Source organism: Lycium barbarum, chromosome 10 (assembly GCF_019175385.1).
Source record: "Lycium barbarum isolate Lr01 chromosome 10, ASM1917538v2, whole genome shotgun sequence".
Taxonomy (NCBI): domain Eukaryota; kingdom Viridiplantae; phylum Streptophyta; class Magnoliopsida; order Solanales; family Solanaceae; genus Lycium; species Lycium barbarum.
The window spans coordinates 122,480,782-122,492,998 of NC_083346.1; the positions used below are offsets into that span (position 1 = coordinate 122,480,782).

The 12,217-nt window shown below is 34.3% G+C and overlaps 1 protein-coding gene and 1 long non-coding RNA gene across 2 annotated transcripts; one reads left to right on the top strand and one right to left on the bottom strand.

The window, feature by feature from the left end:
• Positions 1 to 182: 182 nt before the first annotated feature.
• Positions 183 to 5,160, top strand: LOC132615943 (uncharacterized). Its single transcript, XR_009572906.1, has 4 exons — positions 183 to 1,233; positions 1,372 to 1,546; positions 1,643 to 1,684; positions 1,882 to 5,160. It is a non-coding gene; the product is annotated as an uncharacterized LOC132615943 (long non-coding RNA).
• A 353-nt stretch (positions 5,161 to 5,513) lies between these two features.
• On the bottom strand, positions 5,514 to 11,973 carry LOC132614562 (polygalacturonase-2-like). Its single transcript, XM_060329029.1, has 9 exons — positions 11,532 to 11,973; positions 10,580 to 10,711; positions 9,960 to 10,124; positions 9,785 to 9,805; positions 9,059 to 9,266; positions 8,102 to 8,183; positions 7,832 to 7,940; positions 7,603 to 7,719; positions 5,514 to 6,072 (listed from the first exon to the last, which is right to left on the bottom strand). The coding sequence occupies exons 1-9, from the start codon at positions 11,877 to 11,879 to the stop codon at positions 5,851 to 5,853; spliced, it is 1,404 nt and encodes a 467-aa protein (XP_060185012.1). The 5' UTR covers positions 11,880 to 11,973; the 3' UTR covers positions 5,514 to 5,850.
• Positions 11,974 to 12,217: the final 244 nt, after the last annotated feature.

Here is a 12,217-nt window from a genome sequence, read left to right on the forward strand (position 1 = left end):
AGGAAATATCCTAGAAAACTCTGGATGCAAGCAGAATATGTTGTTTTAGAACGGACACGTTTTGATTGATCAACACATGTAAGGGCATAGACCAATATAACTCTCAAAGCACAACACATGTAAGAGCATAGACCAATATAACTCTCAAACACGTATACATATTCCACGACACATGTAAGAACTTTCAGTTTCTTTTTAGGTTATGCAGCTCATAAATAGAGCAGTTTTAAGCTCTGTTTTTTTATTAATTGAAATTAAAACTTTATTTTTTGAATCAATCAATCTACTCAGATGCTTGAAATGGTGTTCTCTCATTGATTGACACTATTTTCGTGTTATCTTGATGGTGGATTATAAGTTGCAAATAATTTTTTTTTGAGGAAAAAATATGTTTTTCCGCATTTAGAGAGTTATTTGCCACTAATGGTCCTCCGTCAAGCGTGAAAAATAGTGTCAATTGGTGATTGGATCTCCATGTGTTTGAGTTGGATAATGGAACGAGTGATTGATTGGTCCTTTACCGATTTTTGAGGTTTTTGAGTAGGTGAACTTGTTCTTTTGTGTTTTTTTTTTTTTCCCTCAAAACCCTAGATTGATTTACCCCTTGAAGTTAAATCTTAATTTTTTGTTCTGGTCATTTTCTATTTCCTTAACCTTGGGTTTTAAGTGGGTTCATGCATACCAAACTCATAAATTTTCATAAATTTCACGGTTTAGAAGAGCAATTTGGAACCTCCCTCATGCAATCTTCTTCCTGCGGCAAAAGCTTCTGATGGAGGCACACAGTAACAATGGAGTTCATCACAAAAATTCAAGTTGTTAACAGATGTACACCTTGTTCTCCCTCGGGCTTGATGTTTAGAACAAATTTCATAGATCATCACAAACGTCATTATCGGAACAACATGTTCATACAAGCTCCGCTGATGAGACGATGTATGGGCTACGTTTGCGTACATGTTGTTCCTATAATGGCGTTTGTGGTGATATATGAAATTTGTTCTAAACGTCAAGCTTCCAGGCAGAACAAGGAATACATCCGTTAACCACTTGAATTGTTGTGATGAACTCCATCACTGTGTGCCTTCATCAGAAGCATTTTCTGCAAGAAGAGTATTGTAAGATCTGAAGCACCGAATTGCTCTTCTAGACTGTGAAATTTATCAGTTTGAAAATTTTACCTTGAGAGACATTGCTTTCTGAATGAAGAGTTTAAGGCATTGGTCTAAAGCGGTAAGTCACAAGCATTTTAAGTCATGCTTTTTACTCTGGTATTCTTGGGCACCTAGCTAGAGTATGATGATTGAACAACTGAAGATAAACCTGTGGTTTTAAATCTATGTAATGACATGGGATCAGTGGTTTTTGCAGATTGTGAAATTTTGTTAATTGCGATCTACATTGGATCTCACTCGAATCACCCCATCTATCCTCGGGAGGATGAGTTTGGTTTCAAATCTCAGATCGAACAGGAAGAGCATGCCATGCTAATGTACCTCGGATGATCTACATCTCAGGGTCAATCGATGAGCACATTAACCTACGAGTTAGGCTTTAAAAAGTGTTCTTTTAATAATCCTAGATATTATTGGACTAACTTTTTCTTAAATTAGAACTGAAGTTTACATTTTTATTTGTGCAGTGACTTCATCAAGGATTTCTGATTTTTAGCCATTTTGATTGGGTATGTTGATATAAATAACAAGTAAATAACTTTCTGCTATGTGAAGCATATAACTAGAGTTGCTGTGGTGCTCATTTTTAATTTTTAGTTTTCACATTTCTACTTCTTTTGTTATATCATATTGGTGATTTCTTCAGTCTTGTAATCATTATTTCTATCCATTTCCTAAAGTTTTGATTTTATTTTTTATTTTTCAGATCATTTATGATACCAATTGATTAACAAGCTCAGCTGCAGGAAAAGGAAAGCCTTCTCAAGCTTTATGATAGGATCTTTAGTTACTGATTACTTTCATGTTTTCTGAAATTGACTTGTTAATAACCTGTTATGGTGCACAAAGTAGCGTCCTCTCAAGGGGAAGTTTTACGTGCTAAATTGTACTAGTACTAGTTTATTTCTTTGTTCCTGAGAAGATAGGTTATTGTTGGCGTTCCTTTTGTTATTAAATATATGTAGAAGTTCGGATACTATTATGAATGATTAGCTATTCAGAACGGAATGAACTTGACCTACTGTACAATTCTAAAGTTTCTATAGACATTTGGAGAAGACTTCATTGTAACTTTAGATCATAGTTATGTTATGATCTAATTATAACAATAAGATGTGTAGATGAAAATGAGAGACAGAAACATTGATGCATCGGAACCTAAATATCAGAATCGCATTGATATTGCCACCACCACCACAAACCCTCTCCGGGGAACCTGGAATTTGGCATCCAGATCTACCCCCTGACAATATCTACTCAAACCTTAATATTAGACTATTTTAGATGAAGTTAGGTCCCTAACTTCCTTAGGAACTTGCTGAACTGTTTTGGTTTTGTTGCAACTACCCTGCCCTTTATTATTTTCTCTGGTGATCTTGCATTATATTAAACATTATTTATCTGAATTATGGCATTAATGAGCATTACTCGTAAAGACGATACAGGTGATTCCACCTTTGTGCTTACTACATGTATTTTCTGTAGCTTCTCGGACACGTTGAAGATTGAAATGCCATTGTTTCCCTGTTGGGTTGGGTATATCGTGCTGACAATTCTTTTGTCTGATACCTTTACATCTATTCTAATCGGTATTGACCAGTGACCACTATAACCTTTAATCTTTGTTATTTTTCATAGCTTGGCTTGTGTGTCTTTGTGCTTCCATTGTTGACTATGAATATACATGTCAATTTAGATTTGTTGCTTCGTAATTAGGGATCTCTTAAATGAGTCATGTCATGCTCTTGGAATAGGAATCTTTTATGTTGTTTTCAGTTATTCACACTTCATCGGGCCTTATTTTACATAAGTGCTAGCTACTTTTGCTATGTACTGCAATTACCTTTTTAGTACATTTACCAATAAATAAGTATGCAACTGGAAGGCAAGCTGAAAGGCTAGAATTAGAACTTCAGTGACATGTCCTTACTCAAGACTGTTAATTCTTGACTGTCAAACTCATACTGGAACCACTTTGCAGAATAAACTACTATATTAAGAGTCAAAACTTACTTAACGCTCTAAGAAGTCATTCAATGCAACTTGGTATAACAATATGGAACGTAAAACTGAGCATGTAGTGGCTAGAAAGCTTATATACTTGAGTTATCAAGCAGTCAGAAACTAGTAGAAAGCTATCAGGAGACCTTTTAAAGAGCTGCAATACTCGGGTATTGTCAAACGTAAAATATGAAGGTGTATCTGCTACCACAATTTGATTATGATCTTAGGATGTCTAGTGTGCCCTTGCGAGGTCATGAAATTTTCGTGAAGTGTTGCAATTGTAACGTGTTTAGTGGACAAAATAGCTGTAGGCTTTTCAACAATAATTGTTGTTGAGGAACTCTTTCCTAGAATCTCGTCGATCAGATTTTGTAGTGAACAGTAAGAGTTGTGCAGATTTGTCGTGTAGATCCCCTTCTGCACTTTTCCTATTTGTCAAGTAACCTCTTCTTGCGCAGATTTGTCGTGTAGATCACATTCTGTACTCTCCTTTTTGTCAAGTAAATCCTCTTGTTGCGCAGATTTGTCGTGTAGATCCCATTCTGCACTCTCCTATTTGTGAACTAAATCCTCTTGTTGCAGATTTGTCGTGTAGATCCCCTTCTGCACTTCCCTATTTGTCAAGTAAACCCTCTTGTCCACGCATTTTGCTCCCATGGGTTGTTTCTATTGGCCTTTCAATGGCTTATCCAATTTCCTGTACTAGTTAACACAAGCCTTCAACTTTTTGATGCAACAGTTCTTGGAACAACGGTAAAGTTGTCTCCGTTTGACCTATAGGTCACGGGTTCGAGCCATGAAAGCGGCCACCAATGCTTGCATTAGGGTGGGTTGTCTACATCACACCCTTGGGGTGCGGCCCTTGCCTGGACCCTGCTAACGATGAATGCTTTGTGCATCGGGCTACCCTTTTCTAGTTACTATTATTTTGTTCTTTCTGATTTCCACTAACTGCCAATGTAACAGGGATTGCCACTAAGTTTGCTATACTCCATGGCTTCCATTTATGATTTCCACTAACTGCCAATGTAACAGGGATTGCCACTAAGTTTGCTATACTCCATGGCTTCCATTTACTATCTTCCAGGTATCCTTCTTTGTTTTTGTCATGTGATGTTTGTGTTATAATAAGGAATCAGCAGTAAATCGAAAACCTGAGCAGTCAGAACAAGGAAGGGTCTTAATATAAAAGCAAATAGAATGACTGTGGCGAAATTGAGATGTTGGATTGTTTATGGTTTGCTTTCATATTAGATGAGCAAGGTATGCTGATTATCGAGCTTGGGAGGCAACCAAGATGTGCTGCTTATCATTCTACTAAGATCTCTGAGATTTGTTTCTTGAATCCGACAGAGTGTACTTGGGTTCTGCTAATAACTAAAAAGTTTAGCATGCCTACTTCTATCCGGGGTTCTATCCGGGGTTCGCGTTGGTGGAGGAATTGGATTTTAAAAAAAAAAAGGGGGGGATTCTGGAATTGAGACTTATTCTGCTGGACTCTTGCAGACTGCCTTGGTGTAATCCTTTACCATGATTTGCACTTTTTGAGGTCATCCAACATGTCCATGCTTTAGTGCTAGCTTCTAAGCTTTATAATGTTCACCACCGAGGGGTGGTGGTGGAATGAAAAATGTTCCTACACTTTTAACCAGACGTTTCAGGTTCAAGTTCGGTGAATGGAATCTTCTTTGATAGGGAGCGTTGAAACCCCTTTCAACCCCCATAGAGGGCTTTATACGGCAGGAATATGGTAGAATGGTGAAGGTGAAGGTGAAGGTGAAGGTGAATGCAAGGTAGCATTTTTAACCAGAGGGGTGTGGTGAAATAGTGAAGTTTCCTCCACTTTTAATCAAAGATTTCGGGTTAAAGTTTTGGGAATTAAATCTCTTTTTGATAGGGAGCAATAAAACCTGTATAGCGGATTCTCTCATTAAATGCTAGTCACTCTTATTTATTAAGTATACCAAGTGAAGTACATATAAGTTATAGCAGAATAAATTTACAAGTATATCTTTAAATTTGATACGATATATAGATTAAAATTTCATTATATTGGCTTGTGAGAATCTAGTCTCTTAGGCAAGTTAATTTTGAGATTGAGTCAGATCCATGATCTATTTTTTAACATAGTATCATAGTAAGAATTAAGACAAATTCAATTATATTAGCTAATTAGCGGTGATAAAAAAAATTTGTCCGAGAAATTTGAATGGAGTGCCACTAGGCATATCAAATGAGCAGGTTGAATTGAATTTGACGAAGCAAAAGGGGTTGAATTATTGAACGGGTGATCATACACTCGCCTAAAGGTTAATGAGATGATTGAGTCAAGACGAGTTAAATGATGAGTCATTAAAAACCGAAAAAACAAGTTCATTTGTATGATTCTCAACTCGAGTAATTGCAACAATATTCTATTCATGACGAATATAAAACTAAAAAATAAATCATATCATTATCATACCACCAATTTTTTTTTATTTCATGTATACAAAGAATATCATTTATCACAAATCATCTGTTAAATGTATTCTAACACTTAATGTATCCTAACTCCAAGCCTTTTTTTTTTTTTAATTGTACCTATATACATAACCTACTAATAATTAATACCCAATACCCTATTAAAAAATTAATACCATCAACCTTAAAATCAGCTTATTTGATCAGCTTATTTGGGACATTCTGGTGAAACATTGTGGCATGTCAAATTGTCAATATTGTTCCAATTAGCTTTTGGAGTTTCACAATTTTCCCCTAACAATTTTACATTCTCCAACAAAATTCCTTGACATGGAAAATTCTTGCTGCAATTGAAATTTATGGCTTCATTTGTTGCACTTGTGCCTTTGATGTTTTGATATATCACATTTTTCACTTGAACTGCTGAACTCTGTAAAAGAATAATCAAAATAATTATAATATATCAAATTAACCTTGTCTCCAACACTAAGAAAAACCCAGTCTTTGGGACGGAAGAATAAAATCTTCACAAATCTGTCACTAAATTTCATCATAAACCGGTCATAAATTCATCACAAATTTTTCTCTCGTATGTATATTGTCACAACTCTGTGTTTTTCTGGTATCACGATCTGATGTTGTTGTATACTACAAACTGATATTGGATTAAATTTGGCCATCTTACCCCTATTTGGATGGTGATTTCCCGTGGTTCATTAATGTATGGTTTTCTATGAAACCATGTTTGTTTTCATTGTTCTTAAAATTATGTGGTATGGTGTTGTAAATCCGTGGTTCATTCCATGGTTATATAACCACGAAAAGTCCAAATTTTTGTAACCACCGATTTGGTGATTTTTCCACGGTTATCTATTTCATTTCTCCATTATACCCCACTCTCCACCATCCACCCCACCCTACCACTCACCCCCACCCTACCCCACCCCCACCACTCAACCCTTACCCCAACTACCCCACTCCTCTGCCACCCACTCCCACCACCCCAACCACCACCCACTACCCCTCACCACCGCCCAACCCCACCCCACAACAACTCACCCCCACCCTCATCCCACAACCACCTACCTCACACCACTCACCCCTCCACCACCCCCACCCACTACCCCTCACCACCATGCACCCCCACAATGCACGCACGCCTACCCTACCACCCACTACCCCCACCTTCATCCCACAACCACCCACCCCTCCACCACCCCCACCCACTACCTACTTATTTCTTAAAGTTCTTATTTTATTTTTTACCTGAGTTTTATTAATATATATAAATTAACTTCTAATTAAGAGTTAAGGGTATTTTAGTAAACTTACAAGTTATTATACAATACCATGCAGTCAAACCAAACAATACAAATGTTATTAAACTACAACAAACGATACAGTCTATTCAAACATTGTGTTTATTAATACAGTACAATACAATACAAGACCATACTGTACCATACCATACTGTACATTAATGAACCACGGGAAACAACCATCCAAACAGAGGGTTAAGGTTTGTGTGGGTTACTATTTCATTTTTAGAAAATTGAACGGGTCAAATTAGTTTTGGTATAGTTAGAGATTTGGAAACACTATTTTGACTTTGGTCAATGTTGTCCCAATGACATAGTAAATTGCACTATATAAATTGTCATGTTTTCAGTAGATATAATACAACGACACCACCACCCAGTATGTTCCTAGATGATGACGTCTGGGGAAGGTAGACCTTATCCCTATCTTGAGAGATACATAAAATTTAAATTCATTTTTTTTTTTTTTTAAGTTTATTTTCTATACACTAATAAGTGATAGTGTAATAAAATTATTATGCTAACATATTATCTAAAAGATAAATACAAGTTACAATCCAGACTGAAAAATAAGATCAATAACGTAACCTACTAAATTTTTTGGCTCGTAGGTGTATATAAGTTAAATTGTTTTTATTTACCTGTTCTTTGCATGGAGAATCTTGATCACAATAACTTTGGTCTATAATTATGGGGTTCTTGACACCATTCATAACCACATTTTGGAAGTTGATATTGCTTGCACTTCCAGATCCTCCCTGCATATAAAATAATTCAACTACATTATTACATACTTTTTAAATAAGCCAAAGAATTATTTTTTAATAAAAAATAATTAAAAGATAAAACAGTACTGGAAAATTAATTAACCTGCCAAGTCTTAATCCTAAGTCCATTTGTAGTTCCAGAAAGCTTAGCTCCATCAACAGTAATATCAGACACATGAGCTTCTGAATTTCCAGCTCCTAAGCTACCAATACTAAGCACAAGAAAAAAAAAAAAAAAAAAAAGGAAGTAAAAATATAATTAAATCACAAAATTTTAATTCTAAATTTTGGAAAATAATCTGAATATTAAAGAAAAAAATTGGTGATTATTCTACTTTGAAGAAGTCTGAAATTTTACATTTGTTTTTAGTACCTTATTCCATGACCTGGTCCACATGTAATGCCTGTGGCTATGACCTTTTGAGATCCACTCACTATTGAGATACAATCATCACCTGTCCAGCAAAGATAGTTACTGGATAAGAAAAATCTAGTGCCATTTTCCTTTTTTACTCTGTCACTAAATTTTTTACGCTATCAATATAATTTAATCTTTGTAATCATTACTGAAATTGCTCGATTTTCTGACGGTCACTCCCGTTGGCAGTCTGTCGAGAATTCCAAGGATCGTTTAACGACCTACTGCCTGCCGGAAACTATCAGTCGCCGACGACAAAACGTTCTGACGACTGACCTATAACAGCCCTAACTCATTAATGATATATTGTCCACTTGAGGCTTTAGCCTACGAATGAAGGAGCAAAGCTGTGAATGAGGCCCATATGACTTTAAAACACGTTACTAGCATCTAAAACTTGTTTCCTTTTATACTTAGCATTTCTCCCGTATTTTGGCTTGCCTAGGGTGTCACATACAACCCTTCTTAGGGACTCAACGTTCTTGTTGAGGTATGTCCTACTATCGCCCAGAGTTGCATGCAGAGTGTTTCTAATACCATATGTAATGGACTAGTCCACAAGTGTTATTGTCTACTTTGAGCCTATACACACACAGTTTTGGAATGCGTCACTAGAGAGTCTAAAACTTGTTTTCTTAAATAACTAGCATCTCTCCCATGTTTTATCAATGTGAAATTTACCTAAGTTGTCACATGACTGTTGCTCATTTCGACGGATATTTCTGCTCGGAACGACTTTCAACGTTCAATTAGGAATTAGGAAAAGTCCAACCAAAACTAAGTAGTCGACTGCCAACCATCAAAAAATTTCGTCCGTCTTCTTTTCAGGGGATTAATTTCACTTATTACGGAAATAGATTTATTTTAAGTGATTTAATAATATAAAAATTCATTTACACTGTCAATATATACCTGTGCCAATGGTAGAATTAGAAATTTGGATGATTTGAGTGTTTGTTATATGGATGCCATCAGTGTTAGGGCTACTTTCTGGAGCACTCACTACCAAACTTGAAGCAGCAACATTAGAGCATCTTTCAAATGCCAAATGCATTTGTTGTGCATCTTCTATCTTAAGGTCACTCACTTTCAACTTGCTGCAGTTGTAAAATGTTAAGGCCTGCAGAAAATTTAGATTCACCAATAAATTTAAAATTCATACTCACCAAAAAAAATGACATAATAATTATAGGTATATATTGAGCTTTTAAGTCTTTTGTGTTGACGGCGCAATATGATATTTATTTAATCATTTCATTTAGAAGGCAATTACCGGTAACTTCATCTATTTAAGGCTATATTGATTGGTACTTTAATTTTATATAAAGGATTTAAGTCATATCACTAATAATACTGTAAAGAATTTTTATGCTATCATGTTAGTTTAATTGGCAGTAGCAAGTCAATATTCTATTTTGCCAGTTATCATATCAGACTTGCTATGAAGATTAATCTATTACTAGTATAAGTGATTTAACCCAAAAGAGTAAAAAATGTATACATTAAAGTGCACATAATTTAAACTCTATAATAAATGGCAAGTAACCCTGTCATAAAGAGATAGGTAAAAGTAACACTATATATTTAATTGTTATGTTATTGGAAAAAAAAAAGTTTGAAAATATCAAATGGACGTACCGTAGGTGCATGCTTGCAGGGCTGAAAAATAGAAAGTAGACAAAATTAAAATATAAAAATGAATCAACGTTAGTTATATCATCAAAAAGTTAAACATAATCAAAATAAAACAAAAGAAATTAAATTAGATGCAAAACTTTATATTAATTTAAGCAAAATTAAGCATGCATTATACCAATTTTTTATTAATCTTGCAAGAATTTTGCCACCAGATTTTTCCATTGCCATTGATAACTCCTCCTCCAACAACCAAATTTTCAACACTATCAAAAAGAAGCCAGTGGTTACTATCCTTGCTGTAATCCGAAGTATCATCAGATGCTAATAGGGTTCCATAAATCTGCATAATATTTCAAAAACCAAAGAAGGAAAATGTTTCACATTACAATTCAAACATATATATAGCCTATTATATTTATTACCCTGTATATAAAATTTACTGGCTAAAAGAGTATTCAAGATTTAATATATATGTATAAAAAGTCATATTTGATCTAAGTTTCCCGCCGGTAAAGGATTTCGAAACTTCCACCATTCTAATTTATGTGACGGTATTTGAGTACTGGGCATGAAATTTGAAAAAGAAGAAAGCCGTATAAAACTTGTGACATAAAACAAGTCATAAACATCTATAAATCTTCTCGTTGTAAGGATAAATTAAATAGAAAGGTTATCGTTAAGTTGTTTTTGAAATTTAGATGTGGTATTTTTTTGGAATAAAAAAACGTACCACATTAAATGTGACAAATTGGAGTATAACTTAAACTACAACACTACTAATTAACCCAATCTAACCTGCATTGTAATGGAAGATTTGCATGGCCCAGAAAATTTGATTGGTTTGAGAAGATATTTCTTGTTTTGGGACACCACAAAGTTCACAATAGTTGAAGATGAACAGACCTCTTTCCATGCTTTTTGAAATGCCTGAAAGAACATTTAATACGTTCATTAAAAACAAAAAAAAAACAAAACCAATTAAATTGCTGACGATGATGCCAAATTAATCGTAGAAGGAACCTTCAAAGTACAACATAATATTTCCAACAGAAATGTGTAGCTTATATATACCGATAGCGTGAAAAAATGCTACACTATCAACGAAATTGAAATTTTGCTTGTTATAATATATTGTATTATCTTATTTTTAAGGTTATTAATTTCATTTATTATGTGCAGTTACTTTAATTATTTTTTAGACGTGACCTGACAGTATACAATTTTTTCTATATCAATCTATAAAAGTAGAACTCTTACATAATGTTTCTCCGCGAACCCGGTATCTGATACTCTTCTATTTTATGTAGCACTCTTTAATTATCTTATTAGTATGTTTGCAAAAAGAATATCTTTTTCCTATACATTAGTCGCTAAACTATATCACTAATTCTACTTAAAGACAAATTAGCGATCGATTTTAAAAATAATCTTGTTAGCTTCGGCTATTTAACGATGAATTTCACAGCTAATTCCTGTTCTTTTGTAGTGATGTATTTGAATACAATATATTTAACTTTAAACTCATTTTATCTTTAATGGCATGCGTTTATAGCCGCAAAAATTATCATTGCATATCTAAGACTATAAATTTCTTAACTCAATCTTTCTTTCTTAACTTTTGAGACTAGCTAGTAAAACACAATCATATAAATTGAAACGGAGAGAATACACTTTGACTGTTTAAAAGAGTAAATCTTAATAGAAATTAAAGATCCAATTTCTTCCTGGAGATCCTGCGAAAACTTACATTTGTATCATCTGTGCTTCCATCACCTTCAGCTCCAAAGCTATCCACATTGATTGTTGTAACCTTAGCTTCTTCGGCATCATCCTCCAAATTCTTGAATTTATGAAATCTACTAATCTGAAGATTGTTGTTGTCTTCAAGAATGGTGTTGAAATAATTTGAAGGGTAAGCTTGAAAATCATAACCAAATTCCCTTTCAAGATTATTCATGTTGTGATGATCATGGATTTTTTCTCTTAATATATGATCATCATCATCAATGAATTTAATGCTCCTACAAGATGAAAGTGATATAGTAATAATCACAAAAATGGTGAATAAAATGAAGAGATTCCTTAGGAGGGTCATGGTATGTACGTTTGTTTGTTGTGTAATAGTATAATAATATGATGTTGTCTTTTTTTGTTGAAAATAAGTGATAAAAATTATGGAGGAAAGTATGGGGGGAATAACTTGTTAGTTAAGAGAAAAAGTGGGTACGGAAATAATGATATGACAAAGTGAGGTGGGGGAATAGTCAATTTATAGAATTTGGGGATATGGTTTTTGGGATGAGAGAGAGAGGTTTAGACGAAAGTACATTTCTTGGACAATTTGCTGACTTCTTGCCTCCATACTTCGTTAGGAAACAAGAACTTCAATAAAAATGAAATTATAATATACTTACAAGTGAATCATTGTTCACT